At 30.1% G+C, this 16,349-nt stretch overlaps 6 protein-coding genes across 8 annotated transcripts; 4 read left to right on the top strand and 2 right to left on the bottom strand.

Moving 5' to 3' along the window:
• The first annotated feature begins 85 nt into the window (after positions 1 to 85).
• Positions 86 to 1,529, top strand: Mrpl49 (mitochondrial ribosomal protein L49). The gene is made up of 3 exons (XM_072016846.1): positions 86 to 221; positions 883 to 1,063; positions 1,149 to 1,529. The coding sequence occupies exons 1-3, from the start codon at positions 117 to 119 to the stop codon at positions 1,421 to 1,423; spliced, it is 561 nt and encodes a 186-aa protein (XP_071872947.1). The 5' UTR covers positions 86 to 116; the 3' UTR covers positions 1,424 to 1,529.
• A 658-nt stretch (positions 1,530 to 2,187) lies between these two features.
• Positions 2,188 to 4,609, bottom strand: Eef1gamma (elongation factor 1-gamma). Its single transcript, XM_072016838.1, has 8 exons — positions 4,458 to 4,609; positions 4,182 to 4,331; positions 3,850 to 3,913; positions 3,634 to 3,776; positions 3,116 to 3,418; positions 2,734 to 3,039; positions 2,495 to 2,647; positions 2,188 to 2,415 (listed from the first exon to the last, which is right to left on the bottom strand). Exons 1-8 carry the CDS (start codon positions 4,467 to 4,469, stop codon positions 2,260 to 2,262), a joined length of 1,287 nt encoding a protein of 428 aa, XP_071872939.1. The 5' UTR covers positions 4,470 to 4,609; the 3' UTR covers positions 2,188 to 2,259.
• A 436-nt stretch (positions 4,610 to 5,045) lies between these two features.
• Rpn12 (regulatory particle non-ATPase 12) lies at positions 5,046 to 6,220 on the top strand. The gene is made up of 3 exons (XM_072017129.1): positions 5,046 to 5,204; positions 5,386 to 5,458; positions 5,542 to 6,220. Exons 1-3 carry the CDS (start codon positions 5,076 to 5,078, stop codon positions 6,159 to 6,161), a joined length of 822 nt encoding a protein of 273 aa, XP_071873230.1. The 5' UTR covers positions 5,046 to 5,075; the 3' UTR covers positions 6,162 to 6,220.
• Positions 6,221 to 6,431: 211 nt separating this feature from the next.
• On the top strand, positions 6,432 to 8,244 carry Arp10 (Actin-related protein 10). Its single transcript, XM_072017127.1, has 5 exons — positions 6,432 to 6,676; positions 6,749 to 6,901; positions 6,991 to 7,275; positions 7,348 to 7,627; positions 7,708 to 8,244. Exons 1-5 carry the CDS (start codon positions 6,597 to 6,599, stop codon positions 8,041 to 8,043), a joined length of 1,134 nt encoding a protein of 377 aa, XP_071873228.1. The 5' UTR covers positions 6,432 to 6,596; the 3' UTR covers positions 8,044 to 8,244.
• Eif3f1 (eukaryotic translation initiation factor 3 subunit f1) lies at positions 8,230 to 9,570 on the bottom strand. The gene is made up of 5 exons (XM_072017128.1): positions 9,388 to 9,570; positions 9,107 to 9,276; positions 8,845 to 9,027; positions 8,541 to 8,762; positions 8,230 to 8,473 (listed from the first exon to the last, which is right to left on the bottom strand). The coding sequence occupies exons 1-5, from the start codon at positions 9,494 to 9,496 to the stop codon at positions 8,300 to 8,302; spliced, it is 858 nt and encodes a 285-aa protein (XP_071873229.1). The 5' UTR covers positions 9,497 to 9,570; the 3' UTR covers positions 8,230 to 8,299.
• A 260-nt stretch (positions 9,571 to 9,830) lies between these two features.
• Positions 9,831 to 16,328, top strand: LOC139994463 (DENN domain-containing protein 1B). Of its 3 annotated transcripts, XM_072017124.1 has the most exons (15): positions 9,831 to 10,155; positions 10,418 to 10,573; positions 10,653 to 10,790; positions 10,898 to 11,033; positions 11,112 to 11,165; positions 11,705 to 11,962; positions 12,043 to 12,144; positions 12,244 to 12,471; positions 12,554 to 12,730; positions 12,841 to 12,873; positions 13,188 to 13,242; positions 13,313 to 13,496; positions 13,587 to 13,719; positions 14,292 to 14,945; positions 15,174 to 16,328. In XM_072017124.1, the coding sequence occupies exons 1-15, from the start codon at positions 10,139 to 10,141 to the stop codon at positions 15,576 to 15,578; spliced, it is 2,730 nt and encodes a 909-aa protein (XP_071873225.1). In that variant the 5' UTR covers positions 9,831 to 10,138; the 3' UTR covers positions 15,579 to 16,328. The 3 variants fall into 3 exon arrangements, with proteins under 3 accessions (XP_071873225.1, XP_071873226.1, XP_071873227.1); XM_072017125.1 differs by lacking the exon at positions 12,841 to 12,873; XM_072017126.1 differs by lacking the exon at positions 14,292 to 14,945 and having other exon boundaries at positions 9,836 to 10,155.
• The last annotated feature ends 21 nt before the right edge of the window (positions 16,329 to 16,349 follow it).

The raw sequence follows: 16,349 nt of genomic DNA on the forward strand, positions 1-16,349 counted from the left end.
AACGGTAGAAATACGAGCGCGTCGCTGGGAAATATCCGATCTGGCACGAGAACGAAAAGGAAGACGCGCCCGTGCGCACCAATGGCGGCCACCGACCCTTATTTACTCAAATCAAAATGGCTGCCCTTCGGCTTTTCACACGCTCGAAACTTTCCACGATTATCCTCTCCTATTCTAGTGAATTTCATTCATCAAACAAAGTTTCACCAGTTATTACTCAGGTATTTTACGTTAATGTAGTTTATTGAGAATAATATTAGGAATAATATTATGATAAGCTCCCGCAAAAGCTCTCATACGTTTCCATAATGATTACTTTAGAGATAAAGTAACGAAGGGCCATGCTAGACCCAAGTCACGCGAGGTATTTATGTCTGCGGTTTTTATTTACTTTTATCTTTTAGGAATTTTGTTTTGCTCTTTTTTTTCTAATGTCAGGAACGCTCGTACATAGATCAACAAGGTATTTTTGCGTTTGCGAAATTTTGTTGTAAATCTCTATTGTTTGAAAAATAGGAATGTAAAGATTAATAGATATTCTGAAATGGATGTTGAATAGCAAAATCTGTTGAAGATGAAAATATTGTGCAAAATAAAATGTACGCCATATTATTCTGAAGAAAAATGTATGAGATAAATAAAAATATATTTAATAAAATTTAGAAACATAGACTTCTTTGGAATGAAGGGTGATATATATTTGTGATAAAATTTCTATTTATCTGGTTTTACACAATGACCTACAAATATTTATATAACCGTAATAACGATATTAAACAATAATGAATCATTGGAAAAATCAGTTTACTTCTCATAATAATCGTTACGTATGATTCAATTTTAATGAAAAACTTTATCTGAAATATATCATGTTATATGCAGAAAAGATGGAGCTCCTTCAATAGTTCACCTAAATATATAGACCTTTCCAACTATACTGATTATGAAGTATCAAAGGATCCAAAAGAATGGGAATATGTAGAACGTTTACTCAAACCAAAAATCATACCTACTCCTCACCTAGAAAAGAAGGAATATCCATCTGGATGGAAACCACCTGTTGGTAAGTTGTTTTCAATAATGTATTAATACATCTGTTACAATAAAATTTATAATAAAATTTTCTATTTTATTTAATTATTTAATAGCTAAACCACATGAATATCCATACTATATACAACGTACAAAAAATTATATGCAACCTGTTTATCTTGAAATTAGTCAACGAGGAATACGAAGATTGACTATTGTTCGTAAAATTCATGGAGATATTTGGGCATTAGAATCTGAATTAAAGCAATATTTACAGGAAAAGACATGCAGACCAATTGGTATTCGTACAAATGAACTGTTGGGACAAATTGTATTCAGAGGAGATTATGTAAATCTTGTTAAAGCATGGATGGATGAAAAAGGGTTTTAAATATTATAACTTGTTGTAAACAAGTGATTTTTTGTAAATATAATATAAAGAACATTTTGTTATTGTAGTTATTTGTTAAAACTTGAAAATAAATATTTGAAACGATTTTTGTGCTCTTTTAGAATATTTGGAATATTTGATATTTAAATATCAATACAAAATGTGTGAAATATAGAAATTTATTGTAATAGTCGAAAAATCAACAACTTCATTTTTTGTAAAAATATGCATTATATTTGAAACTATAGTTCACACAAACTAGTATATGGAAGATGATTTATAGTACGTATAGCAGCATACTTAAGTGTATAGTGTATTCATAATTTTTCTGTTTCTATCAAAAATCATGCTATATGCTTTTTTATTAAACAATAACAAATGAACAAAGTAACTTCTTAAGTACTATTAAATTACTGTTGTTTACGTCATACATTAAAAGCAATTTAATAAATTAAATAATTTAACGCATTGTATGAAGAAGGAATTTCTACGAATATATATGCCGAAGTGATATATTATGTCCATCGTATTCCATTACAAAATTAACGACATTCGTACGATGTTAGAATAAATTCAAATACTGAAAAAAGTGCGTTAAAATTAATTTTAGAATGATATTTCAATATAAACGCGATATAAACTTAAAAGGTAAAAGCATCAAGTTGCTAGAATAGTGACCTATGGAAAGGAACATTCTTTTTTTTCTGTAAATCACCTTATTTCAATATAGGATTCTAAGGGTTTGCATGTAAACTTTGATAATATTTTATCAGATTTTTTACGTTTATTTCATGCGAACAAAGTGTTCTGTTTAATAATAAGCATATGGCAAATTTTTACTTGAAAATTTTTCCCTGAATAAATTTACGTCCCTCCTTATCAGTACCAGTCCACATGAGGTACTGTTTGACCAGTTGTTTTGTTTCTTCTTTAGTTGCATCTAATTTAGTCCAAGTGTATGATTCATAATCTACCTGCCAGTCTGGACATAACTGTTTTAAAAAATGTAATTGTTATTTGGAATTGCAGAATTACAAAAATATAATAAACGTTATAAAGGAAAGCACTAACCGTGAAAGCAAGATCGTGTCCGCGCCAAATCCAAATACCACTAATGCTACTGTCATTTTCCATACCAAAAAGACAGACGCTCGCAAATGCGGCTTTTCGCATTTTGTCTAATCGTTGAAACATTCCACTTATGAGATTGCAGGACATGAAGACCTGTAAAAAATACATAAAAAATATATCAAAATGCAGAGACATAACAAAAATGTGATGCTGTTTTTATTTAAACATTTCTGTTTTACCTTTGTTAGTTCATTGTTATACTTGTATTCACCAAGCCAAATACTATAATGTTCCGAATCGAACTTTTGCCAAAAGTAAGGTACAGACTCTAGTTCGTCTTCGTTACTATAGAATCTTTTAAAATCATCAAGATCAAAAGTGCCTTTAGGTAATGCATCAAAAGGATTTCGGGTTACAGGTTCAGCAGCTAAAGCAGCATCTGCCGGATCCAGTTCTTCGACGGCTTCCTTCTTAGATTCTTTTGTTTCTTTTGATTCTTTTTTTTCCTTTTCCTTTTCCTTCTCCTTTTTCTCTTTCTTTGAAGACTATAAACATTATAATTTGTTATTATAATATTACACATAGGCATTTTTATGAAATAATAAAAGAAATAATACAAACTTTTCCTTGAGTTTCTGCAAATTTCTTTGGATCATACTCAAGAGTTTTCTCAGCCAATTTAAAGAGACCAATTACAGCTATTGACTCAGGCTGATATATGACAGTTTGGAACCATCGATTCACATTCTGGTATGGTTTACGTAGATTTGGGTCCAGAATATACTGGTATAAATGAAGTAACGTCATAGCTACACTAATATCTGCTAGTGTCAATTGTTCTCCAACTAAATAAGTACGTGTAAGTAAATGAGAATTAAGGGCAGTCAGTGCTTTCTTCACATCGTCCTTAGCATGTTCTACATTCTGCAATTTTTATCATAAAATCACTTACTTTTGATTGTAAAAGCTATAAAGAAGAAATTAAATTTGTATGCATATTGTTTGATACATATGTAAGAATCATATGCATTTAATAATATGCTAATCCTTATATATCTCCTTGAGTTACAAAAATAATTAGAACATTCAATCATTTTTGCCTTTAATGGAGAATTTATAAAAAATTAATTTATTCATACCTGTTTATGATACGGCATAATTCCAAGCAATGGGAACACCCATGCACAACTAGCAGGAAGGATTTCAGAATCTGCAAATCCAAACCATTGGATGATTTCTGCACGTTCAAGATCAGTTTTGCCTCTTAACTGATCATTAGCCACTGTGAGAAATAAAAATTCTTATTATATACCAAATAACATCACTTATACAAATATCATATTATATGAGCTTACCATAGTAAGCAATTGCATTGCTTTCTGTGATACATTTTCCATCGCATGTTTCAAATGCTGGAACCTAAGATAAAAAATAGTATGTATCGTTAAACATCTGATAGATAACTGGAAAATGAAAACCAACAAAATAACACACTTATTTGAATAAGATAAAAATGAATCAAATAACAAAGGATTCAAAAATTAATGTTCTAATAATAATTTCTTACACAATCTAATACAAAACATTCATCTGTTAATGTTTCTATAGAAAACATACCAGCTGGTTTATCAAGAAAGACGTAACATAAATAAAGGATGAAAATATGTAAAATTAAAGGTAGCCCTACCTTGCCCAGTGGGAACTTCTTTAAAAATGCTTCAGTTTTATTTGTTTCGCCGAAAACGAAATCATATGCGATATGGACTTGGGCACCGGAATATTGAGCTGCGATGAGCACCTTGTAAGCTCTGAAGTTTTCCGGGTACGTGTAAAGTGTCTGAAATAAATCGAGACTCCATTAGTTGATTACCACGTTAAGTTCCATTTCTGCCGAGACTCATGTTTCTATTTGTTCATTATAATGACGATGTTTAGTAGTTCGAATTACATGAGACAAACTTACTCCAGACGCCATTATATCCAGTTACGGGAAGAGGAAGTTGAAGGCCGGTAAAGATCGTTTCTCTCAAGTACATCAAGTCCCTGCACAGCAATAGATATTGACCTTAAGACGTAGCCACAACGCGCGCATTTTTCTACTTTCATGAAATATTTTGGAAATTGTTAATTAACTCGAAACATCAGAATTAGGATAAGAAAAATATTTCTGGTTCAATTTCATAGTTAATAAAAATTTCTGTTATCTTGATACTAATTTAATGTTAATCATAAACTGTATGTTTCTATCAGTGATAATTAATTAAATACATTATTCCTATTATCTAAAAGTTTATACTTTACATCTGTTATGAAACAGTTGAATATTTTTTTTATAAATAATTTGCTCATCAAGAATTTTTCCAAATGTTTACATATTGACTATTAAACTTTTAAATTAATATTAACTTCTTAAATATATAAAATAGCAATACATTATACATAAAGTTCAATTTATATGATCAAATTTTTGTTGTATATATTCTGTCCATAAAATTAATAAATAATTTGAATTTGTTTTCTTGCAACTTGAGTCTTTGTTTTTTTTTTTTAGTGGTGAGTATCTATATAGAATTTATACTGTATGATTGCAGTGTATCCAAAAATGGCAGCGTTGAAGGATGTTGTTCCTGTATATAAAAATTTGAAAGAAGAATGGGCGGCGACTCCGTGTAATTTAAAGAAATGTGGTGAATTACTTAATCAATTAAAGGTGATCTATATAAAATACATAATGTTATTTGAAAGTATTTTTAGTATTTTCAATGTGTAAGCGACATCAATATAACCTTGCTTATACTGTCAAAAGTGTATTGTCATCGTATTTTGACTGCATAATACATTTTAATTATTCTAATAGTACATTTTAATTATTAAACAATTAATTTCTATAGGTTGGTCTTACACATTTGATGTTTCTTCCAACATCTAATAACACAGCTAGTCAAAATGAATTACTTATAGCTCGTAAGTATTAATATATGTACGATTTTGAAAGAAAATATTTACTAAAGTTTTGTCATTATTATTATATTTAATTATGATTACAGGTGATATTTTAGAAATTGGTGCACAATGGAGTATAGTAACTGAAGATATACCTTCTTTTGAACGTTATATGGCACAATTAAAGTGTTACTATTTTGATTACAAATCAGGATTAATGGAGTCTGCATATAAATACCATCTTCTTGGTTTAAATCTCTTATTCTTACTGTCTCAGAATCGCGTGGCCGAATTTCACACAGAATTAGAACTGTTGCCTTCCGATCAAATACAATCTAATGTTTATATCAGACATCCTTTGAGTTTAGAACAATATTTAATGGAAGGTTCATATAACAAGATATTCTTAGCAAAAGGCAATGTACCCGCAGCATCTTACAATTTTTTCATAGATATTTTATTAAACACTGTTCGGGATGAAATAGGAGCATGTATGGAAAGTGCATATGATAAGATCTCTATACAAGATGCTTCGAGGATGTTGAACTTGAATTCTGAGGCAGATATGAAAGCATTCGCGACAAAAAAGAACTGGAATTTAGCGAAAGATGATTACTTTTACTTTAGTACAACTAGTGAAAAGAAAACTGAAGAACCAATTCCCAGTGCAGATTTAGCTACATTAGCTATTGACTATGCAAGAGAACTTGAAATGATTGTTTAAATATATGAATTTTTCTGTATTTTATAAATAAATAAAGTTTGTCATATAATTATTACAAATTAATGGTTTATTATTACAAATAATGAAGAATAATAAATATACAAATACATAGATAATGATAATTTTAAGTACATAAAAACAAAAAATATCCAAAGATATGAAACTTTTTTTTATATTTTGAATAATAAATTACATATCCACTTGATCAAACTTCAAATGTAAAGGGAAGTTTACAATCACTTGTAATTTTTATGTCTCTTTCTAACATTAAATATAAATAAAGACAGAAACATCTGTCAATCTAAACGTTTAAAGGTTTTCCCAATTAATTTATATTTGTATAAAACTCGTACTACTTTAATATTAGATTAATGCCCTTTTAGGTTATGTTACAATAGTATAACGGGATATAACAGAAAGAAACAAACTGTCAAAATGCTTCGTAGTTATGAAGGCCTCCGATTTCTTTCGGACAAGCAAATGGTGATATTCGATATTGGTAGCGCATACACAAAGTACGTGCATTTATTTTCACGCAAAAAGAATTCTAATATGTTAATATTTACTAATACATAATTTGGAAATAGATTTGGTTACGCGGGCGAACCTACTCCACGCGGTATAATAAGAACGGAAATTAAGTGTCCAGAAACTAGAGAACTCCGCAGAATTTACGATTACAAAGATACGGAGGATTTGTATCAATTACTCGTCGAATTCCTACATGCCTTATTCTTCAGGTACGGATTGTACATTTGATACGTCATTTTTGTTTTATCATATTTATTTTAATGTCTAATGCGCATTAGTATTATATCTTTTGAGACAGGCACGTCGTAATAAGTCCAAAGGATGCAAGGATTGTAATTTTGGAATCCTTATTAGCTCCGACACAATTTAGGGACACATTGGTTAAAGTATTATTTAGGCACTTTGAAATTGGATCATTGATGTTATTACCTACTCATTTAGCAACTATCAGCACTCTGGGTATCAATTCAGCTTTAGTTTTAGACGTTGGATATAAGGAAGCTACATTAATTCCTATTTATGAGGGCGAACCAGTTCTAAAGGCATGGCAGGCTCTTCCTTTGGCTGGTCAAATTGTACACGAGTCAGTTAAATATTTAATAATTAATATTATATTAATGTGACTTATTTGATAACATTCATATTTTTGGAGCAGGCATTTGATGAAATTTCTAAAGGAGATATATCCTAATGTAAATATCACAGAGAAGCATGTAGAAGATATAAAAGTAAGAACGTGTTTTGTTACTACTATGGAAAGATCATCTAAATTAGGAACAGCACATGCTCCTAAGCCTCCTCCAGCAGTTAAGTACCCTGGTATTAAAAGTATTAATATACCTGGTGAAGTTAGAGAAAAAGCATTTGAAGTATTATGGGAAAGGGATAATGATAATCTCAGTATACCTACAATGATTCTAGATGCTATTATTCAGGTATAACTCTAACATATACAAATATTAAAATTTTTTGTTTTCTTCAATCTGAGTTTAAAGAAGTACATTTTTTATTATAGTGTCCAATAGACATTAGACGAACTTTAGCAGAAAATATACTTTTAATTGGTGGCACAACAATGGCAAAAGGCTTTGCAAGTCGTCTTAAATCCGAGCTTTTAACTCTTGTAAAAAGTAATCTTTATTCAGAAAAGTTAAAAATTCAAACATTTATGTTTCATACTGCGCCCAGTAAACCAAATTACACAGCATGGCTAGGCGGTGCTATATGTGGAACTGTAGATTTGCCACTGAGATGTCTGACAAAAGAGAATTATTTGAAATCTGATAGAGTTCCAGATTGGGTCAGTTTGATAGATAATCAGAGAGACGAATCATCCGTCTGCGAAACCTAATACATTGCCTAAATCAATAAAGTGATATCTTTTTTGTAACAAAAAGAGCGTATTTTAGTGATTGTATTTATATATGTATATAAAATATAAACAACTTTATTTATTCCTTATTTCTTACTTATCATATTAACATCTATCAAATCTACAAACATCATTGTAATTAACGATAAAATAAAACGATAAAAATTTGAAAATTTAAAATGTATTTTATTCATACAAATTGCGTTACAGAATTTTCGGAATTATGTTGCAGAATTTACAGAGTTGTGAGCAATGTAAGTTTCTCATTAAGCTGAAGCTGCGTTTTTATCAATTGTGAGAGCGCAACGACCATCAATAAATCTTTTACATTGCTGTTAAACATCTCATCAAATTGATCGCTCGACATTTTAGGCACTGAATGTACCATGTCAAGAAGAGCACGACCAACCTAAAAAACATAATAATTTATAACAGTTATATAAGAATACTTCAATAATTTATGTTCGATTATGTACTTGATTGTCTGGTGGTTGCTTTCCAGTTAACACATCATCAACGTATGCAAGTACTTGTTCCAACATGGATGAAAGTTTAGCACTAGCTTCTGCTATTTGAGAGAGATCCATCATTGGTTCTATGCCTCCTCCTGTTTTTACACCAGTTATTTGTGCATGTGCTGGTAATTGAGTTTTAGAACAGAGCTGTAGCCCAACAATTTCTGGCTCATAACACGTAATCTGTAAAAATAAATATAGTCAATGGTTAAAAATCATATAATACTTGTTTTATGTTATCCATATTATACAAAATATAACATACTTGTACTTTAACTGGTGTAAACATAGAACCTTGTTTCCCATTAGGTACTCCTAATGGAACACAGACATAAGCTTTGATTCCCATTCTAGTAGTGTTTGCTAATGTTGTGTCGACAGTTAAATGAACGGGATTATTGCATTCACGAACATAGTATTCATGGATAACAGAAGAATGGGTAGTAACCTGTAAAAATTGTTTCAATAAAATATTATCGTTTTTATTGAAAAATACATAAAATATTATCATTTTTATTGAAAATTACCTCGTTTCCAGTTGCCCACCATCCGACAATATTTTCTTGAGCATTAACCCTATGATTCAATTCGTACAGATCGATTCCATATGTTAAATCAGCTTCAACTTGACTTTCAGATTCTTTGTGTGGTACACAAAAACAGTTTGTAACTTCAACCATACCTTTCTCCGCGGTACCTACGCATATTAATTTATAAAAAACATTTTTTGTAAAACTTAGAAACTTAAAAACTTAGAAACTTAGAAACCAGGATTTTACATTTATATAAATACAAAATGAAAAATTACCTAACAGTGTACCAATAACACGGTGAGATTCCGCTTTTCGACGTTCATAAGCATCAACAATTTGAAATAAAACAACAGGATGAACTTTCACAGTCAGGTTAAGCGCCATGTTTCGCACTTCTATATACCTGTACCAGTACTATATATCACATATAACAAAACTTGTCCACGTTATTTTTTCTAGCTTAAAATAACATTAATATAGAGAGGAATATGCAATTGTTAATTCTTTATCCAATCGTCTAATCATTAAACTACTATCTCACTAAAAAAAGGACGAAAAGAATGAAATGTAAAATTTTGTGTTTATTTTTACTCAAAATAGAGGGTGCTTTTTATTTCAATATTGTATGAATTATAAAAATTTTAGTTGAACTGATATGTGGTACGTTGACGTCGTAAAAAAGAACATACTTTTAAATCAACATGCAGCACTCTCATGACAATTATGGAAATTGTATATTTAATCTGGTAGGCGTGATTTCGATGCAAGATGCTCTTACTAGTCAAAGATAATAGGTGGTACAGTACTCGGTGGTACGATTAGAACTCATTTGGTGTTAGTGAGGAGAAAAAAAAAAGGAGAAGAAAAGTACACTGTATATTTAGAAAAATAGTACGCAACGTGATCACGAGTCGTGCAATGCCATTAAAATTTACGTAAATGGAATGCGTTGCTGTCATGTAGTACGTACAATGACGTATAGACGTCAAGAGAATACAAAGTACTTATTTTTTTTTCACTGTTATCATGGGTTCCAGATTGAGGTAAGTACATTCTTTATTTTTAACTATTCCCAAAAGACATCGTTTTAGGCGGATGTTTTCAACGTTCAATTTTTCTTCTTGATAGTTTTATTATACCATTGAACTGCTCCTTCAATGATGATACATAAAATAAGTGAAAGTACCTCCTGTTTGAAATACATTACCCAAATGTGTTTCTCAATCAATGTTCTATGTATCACGATCAACAGATTGAGTTTATGCACTGAGAATTGTAATTACAACAATATATTGATATTTTTAGGGACAATGTGCAACATCTTTTTGAATGTTTCTGTGAGGTAGCTGCACCATTGGGAGAAAAACCACCTTGGATACTGCAAAAGTATCCAACTTCTTTTTTAGATGAGGAAATACTTAAATCAGTCCCTAAATTTGCCTATCCATGTGAGATTGAAAAGTAAGTTTTTAAAGCTGTTTAAAGTAAATATATGTTGTTAGTATAATGTAATATTATAATATTTGCATTTTGTTTCCAGTTTGATGGTGCAACATTTTTCATTTGTACTCACTAGTATAGATTCAAAATGGACATTTGGATTTTGTAGACACGATCCTAAGACAGATACAGCATTAGTAATTTTAAGTGTCCTACCATGGCATGAAATATTTTACAAGTTAGTATTTTAACTACTTATAGCTTATGATATGATAAATATTTATGTAACATATAATAAATATATATCATATGTAATTAAATACGTAATTTATTGTTTGTAAGCAGGCTTTTAAATAATATTGCAACTTTAATGAGCAATGGCACTGGAGAAGACCTTTGGAAATTTCTTGAAACTGTATATAAAAGTCCAGTACCCATTCCTGGTAGTTCTATCTCTATTCCTGTACCAAATTCTAAAGTGGTAAATTATTTAATAGATTTATATCTGAGATATATTATTATATATTGCATACTATCCATTTTTATTAATAATTTTTAGAATTTCGTTTGCCAAAGTCCAAAACAATTTCAATTACCAAGTATACCTGAGAATGTAAGTAGAGAAGTTAGCTTTAATGTTTAGGGGAATTATTTAACCAGTTAACTGCATTCGATGTGTATACCCTTCATCCCAAAAGTCTTCTTATAAATTGAGTTGATTATTTTCTCCAATGCATCAGCCATTTCCCAAACTGTTTTGAATACTTTACTGCGTAGATCAGCTATTCCTTAAATTGTTTTGTGTACTTATAATCTGTAAATCATAATCATCTGAATTTCATAAATTTTTTCCTTAATTTTTTTTGTTTATAAATTTTATTATTTTTTGGCAATTTGTAAGTTTTTAATAACAATACCATTTTTAACAATGAATTGTTAATTTTTCATCAAGTAAAAATGTAATCCTTTTTCGTTTTGCTTTACTTTTTTCGTAAAATTTATAATAGCAGCATTTGTCCTGCATTCAACGTGTATATTCGTGTGATACTTGCTTGATTTTAATTACGCACTCTGTAAGAGATTTTTAAAACTAAACTCTGCAGTTAACTGGTTAAATAGAGAACTGCATATGTGACAACTTCTTGATTTTAGAGAAACTTGACCGAATATTATAGTGCTGTCGATGCCCACAATATGATGATTATATTTGCTTCCATGTTATACGAGCGTCGAATTATTTTCACTTCAAAACGTCTTTCAAGATTAAGCGCTTGCGTTCAAGCATGTAACGCCTTAATTTATCCTATGATTTGGCAACATATATATATTCCAGTTTTACCATTGTCTTTAATTGATTATTTACTGGCGCCGATGCCGTTTTTAATCGGCGTACCCACCCCAACGCTTCAGGTATTTACATAATCTCTATTAATTATAAAAATAAATAAGTTACATCTTTAGTCTTCAATGTTTTTCATGCTATTCTTTAGAGAGTACGTAAAAGTGATCTAGGAGAAGTAGTTATATTGGACGCCGACATTAACACCGTAGAGTCCCCGTTTCAAGATTTGGAATCTTTGCCTCAGGATGTAGTTCGTATAAAAATATGACTTTACTCGTGGAATAAGAAAGATATTCTTAAGAATCGAAACACATCTTAAATAATAAAATAAAGAGTTTCTTTGTCCCAGGTGACAAACTTGAAAAAGGCATTACGTAATAGATCCGCCCTACTCGGAGACGGTGTGTCAAGGGCATTTTTACGAGCGTTGGTACAATTAACAGCTGGCTATAGGGACGCATTAACATTAGAGCAAGGGCAGAGTATTACGTTCAATCAGAATGCATTTGTGGAGAGCAGACCATCGTCGATGCAACCTTTTTTAAGAAAAATGTTGGAACTACAAATATTTCAACAAGTATAAATGGATATCTTTTTTCTTTAATTATCAAAAAGATTTTGAATAAAACATATAAATTTAGTAATGATAATAATTTTAGTTTATAGAAGAAAGACTGAATATGCTTAATTCGGGACTTGGCTTTTCTGATGAATTTGAAATGGAGGCCTGCAGCTATTCTGCTAAATCTGGTAGCAAATTTATGCAGCAATATCGAGAATGGACTTACGCTATGCGAAAGGAAAGTTCTGCATTTTTCCGCAGTGTGAAAGACAAGGTGTGTTACTTTCATTCATTTTTCTTTTAAGACATTGCGGAGATCAGCTATCAAATTAAAATACGTGAAATCAAATCATATTTTGTGTTCTTGATTGCCTTCAATTCCAGGCCAATCCAGCTGTAAAATATGCAGTTAAATCAGTAAGTTTAGTGTAAAAATTAAATTAGTTTCTTTGATTATGTGTTCTTTCATTAATTATACTAATCACTGTTTCTTTCATTATATATATATACATATACATACACATAAACATACATACATACATACATACATGCATACATACATATGTGTGTGTGTGTATATATAAAAATAACTGCTAACAAAAGCGGTGCAATAAAAATAGTCACAATGGCTCTAATATTATACTATTTATCAACTAAATTAATTTCTATAAAAGTTCTATTAAGTTTTCTTTACATTTTACGGTTATTATTAAAAGAAACTATATTTACAGGTAAAAGACAAAGGGAAGGATATGAAAACAGCATATAAAGGATTAAAGTGGAAAGGTATGACAAAATTTTATAAATTTCTTTACTTACTAGATGATATATCAATCAATTCTATACCTATTCTCAGGACGATCAAATAGAAACGATGCTAGTATGAGATTCCATCAACCAAGATCAGCGCCTAGTTCACCTACGTCGGATAGAAGGCCTATCGATTTTACATCTCCACCAAAATCACCAAATGGTTTTACAGCTACTACTAGTTATAGAAAAGATCTTCGAATACGTAACAGTAATTTCGTCGATCCAAGGTTTATTTCTATAGTTTCATGTGTTTCTGCTTTGTAATATCAATATTTATTATTTATTGTAAAACCCAATATGCATTGTTTAAATTACAGTAGGAAACAGTATTCGCCACTAAGTCCTAGTTCTCCAGAAGAATCCGATTTTCCACCCGAGAGAGTGAATATTGATCTGATGCAAGAACTCCGTCATGTGATATTTCCCAATACACCTCCCGTTGATAGAACGGTGAGTATATTTTTAGTTTCCATTAGCTATGTATAAATGTATAGAAATTTCTAATAAGCAGTTTGCGAATATTTCAATGATCAAGGTAATACTAGTTTATATGAAACATTTAAATTCAGTGGTGTAAAAATGTTCTTGTCTGTAATTTTAATGTATCGCAAAACGTTGCTTACTGTAATGTAAATCTGTATGCAATCAACATCAATAGTATGATAATGATCGTGATTCATTATCATCCTTAATAGAATTAATTAGGGTGATAATAATGATTTACATGTAATTACATATTCATATGTAAATCATGCATGATATGATTTCTAGATATCTTAATATTTATTATATAAAATAATACAACATGTAGATTTCTATTATATTAAAATGTTATGAGGAAAATTATTATTTAGCATAATCAAAAAAGAAATAGTTTTGAAGTATTATCTAAGTGTGCATGTGAAATAAAGAATGTATGGCAATATCAAATAGCATATATGTACTATTCATATATAGAGAATCGTATTAAACACTTTTTTATTCATTCTTTATAATAAGAATGTTTCATGCATCACTTTCAGTTGAAACCAGTGCGCAGTTTAGACAGCTTGAGACCTGCATGGAGTGGGCATATACGGCACGGCCCTCCACCTAGTACAATTGTTACAAACCTAACTGTTACTCCTTCCACAAAAACTACATCCTGTACTCCACATTCCACCACTTTGATTAATCCAGTTGATCAATCAAATATTTTGCTAAATACCAATGATATGTCAAATTCTCAAATTAGTGGAAATAATAGCACGTTTCCATTTGATGCTATGGGATCAAAACCAAATAAAACTCGAGAAGAAACCGATAAATCATTACTTCTTCCCGCTTTACAGAGATGTAATGATAATGTTCAAACGAGTAACATTTCACATAAGATTTATGCAACTGAATTTATGAAATATAATACTTCATTATATTCTCGAAAAGCTGATATAGAGCAATGTAAAAATGATTTTGAAAATTCGACAAAAAACTCTACGTTTTATACCGACAATATTTTTCCAAATCACGATTCTGATCTTTATCCGAAAGAAAATGATCCTTTTGATACTAGTAAAGTGTTTATGCCTTCCTATTTGCAACCACCCATCTTTCAAGCTACAAATGCATCGTTGTCTGTTAATTGTCACGTTCCATCCCATGCATACAATAGTACATCTTGTTCTGCATATTCAAAGGTAAACATCATCATTCATTATTTGTTTTGTGAATCTATAGTCACTTTTTCATAATCATTATACAAGCATTTTAACATATATTGTGCATTTATCGTTCCCTGTATGAAGAAATCCTCTGTTTTGCTAAAAAGGTTTAGCTTTTTTCTTTTATAATATATGCTATAATATTTCTCTAAGAATAAGCCGATATTTTTATTTTTAACAGAAAATTTCTGTTATTGTTCATAGGAATCTCCTGAAGTGCCAGATTTGATTAGATTAGATTCGACAACGAGCAACGATGACTTCGACCCATTGCTTTCTAAATCATCAGAATTCGCGAGTTCTAAACAAATGACTCAATCATTGCATATACCTGAAATGGGCGAAGGTCTTAGCAACCCGTTGTATCCTTATTTCCAACCATTGCACAAAAGTAACGATAAGCCACAAAAATCTTCCGATAATACCGGCGATTTGGATCTGTTGCAAGCCTACGGTTTGGATTTTAATAAATTTAGTATAAGTAATGGTGATTCACCATCGAGAAATTCTACAATATGCAACTCATCCGAAAGCAGTATTAATATCGATAGTACGTTCAGCTTAGGGCCTGCCATTAAGTCACAAAATAATTGGACAAAATTTGAATAGGTAATAAATTCAATTACTATTCACATATCACAATTGTATATATAATGTTAATACTGTTTTCTTGTTTTGTTATTCATGTAAACATAAATATCATCGAACGCCTAAGAACATAGTTGTGAATAGGAGTTTTACAATAAAATGATAATAGAGTTCAATGAATTATAATTCTCTAGCCAGTAGGTAAAACGGAATACAATTTGGATTTGGCTTTGTAGCACAAATGTAATACTATATCCTTATACATTTTTTATATTGAAAACTGACAGAATAAGATTTACAATATTCTCGAATTTGATTTTGCACAATTTCTAAGTCATTAGTTTTCCAGATTTAATTGTAAATTTAGCCATGAAGTTTGTTTCAATCGATATGTTTAATTGAAATATGAAATGCAGCTACAACTTGAAGTATTATTTAATATTATTGAGATGAATTCTTACAATATTTATGTATATTAATGTTATAACAATTATGTTGTAAAATTATAGTAAGATGACAGATAATACTGATAGAGTAATGCATATAATTCATATCATTTCATTAAACTTTTCTTTAGCTTAATCGTTTTCATAAATTAGTTGCATTTGTTCATGACTGATAATTATAAATCTACTAAGAATAATCGATCGGAACAAATTAAATACCTTTATTGAAATTAGTAGCTCACCCTTGTTAGATTTTAAATATACTAAATTTCATAGTTATTGCATTTATTGGCAATGCTTTATAATAAATCAATATGAAAAGCAATTTCTTTTGTAATGCTAGAAT

The sequence above is a fragment of the Bombus fervidus genome, chromosome 14, assembly GCF_041682495.2.
Source record: "Bombus fervidus isolate BK054 chromosome 14, iyBomFerv1, whole genome shotgun sequence".
Classification (NCBI taxonomy): Eukaryota; Metazoa; Arthropoda; class Insecta; order Hymenoptera; family Apidae; genus Bombus; species Bombus fervidus.

Bases quoted from the DNA above. Each gene is read 5' to 3' on its own strand.
- Mrpl49 (XM_072016846.1), top strand. From the start codon at position 117: ATGGCTGCCCTTCGGCTTTTCACACGCTCGAAACTTTCCACGATTATC. The intron at 222-882 runs GTATTTTACGTT...TGTTATATGCAG, and splicing joins TTTCACCAGTTATTACTCAG to AAAAGATGGAGCTCCTTCAA. The intron at 1,064-1,148 runs GTAAGTTGTTTT...ATTATTTAATAG, and splicing joins TGGATGGAAACCACCTGTTG to CTAAACCACATGAATATCCA.
- Eef1gamma (XM_072016838.1), bottom strand. The intron at 3,419-3,633 runs GTATGAATAAAT...TAAAAATTGCAG, and splicing joins TTATGCCGTATCATAAACAG to AATGTAGAACATGCTAAGGA. The intron at 3,040-3,115 runs GTTTGTATTATT...TAATGTTTATAG, and splicing joins TTGCAGAAACTCAAGGAAAA to TCTTCAAAGAAAGAGAAAAA.
- Rpn12 (XM_072017129.1), top strand. From the start codon at position 5,076: ATGATTGCAGTGTATCCAAAAATGGCAGCGTTGAAGGATGTTGTTCCT. The intron at 5,205-5,385 runs GTGATCTATATA...TAATTTCTATAG, and splicing joins AATTACTTAATCAATTAAAG to GTTGGTCTTACACATTTGAT. The intron at 5,459-5,541 runs GTAAGTATTAAT...TTATGATTACAG, and splicing joins AAATGAATTACTTATAGCTC to GTGATATTTTAGAAATTGGT.
- Arp10 (XM_072017127.1), top strand. From the start codon at position 6,597: ATGCTTCGTAGTTATGAAGGCCTCCGATTTCTTTCGGACAAGCAAATG. The intron at 6,677-6,748 runs GTACGTGCATTT...ATTTGGAAATAG, and splicing joins ATTGGTAGCGCATACACAAA to ATTTGGTTACGCGGGCGAAC. The intron at 7,276-7,347 runs GTCAGTTAAATA...TTTTTGGAGCAG, and splicing joins GCTGGTCAAATTGTACACGA to GCATTTGATGAAATTTCTAA.
- Eif3f1 (XM_072017128.1), bottom strand. From the start codon at position 9,496: ATGGCGCTTAACCTGACTGTGAAAGTTCATCCTGTTGTTTTATTTCAA. The intron at 9,028-9,106 runs GTAATTTTCAAT...CAATTTTTACAG, and splicing joins GGTGGGCAACTGGAAACGAG to GTTACTACCCATTCTTCTGT. The intron at 8,474-8,540 runs GTACATAATCGA...TATGTTTTTTAG, and splicing joins AGCAACCACCAGACAATCAA to GTTGGTCGTGCTCTTCTTGA.
- LOC139994463 (XM_072017124.1), top strand. The intron at 13,497-13,586 runs GTTTATTTCTAT...TTTAAATTACAG, and splicing joins AGTAATTTCGTCGATCCAAG to TAGGAAACAGTATTCGCCAC. The intron at 14,946-15,173 runs GTAAACATCATC...TATTGTTCATAG, and splicing joins CTTGTTCTGCATATTCAAAG to GAATCTCCTGAAGTGCCAGA.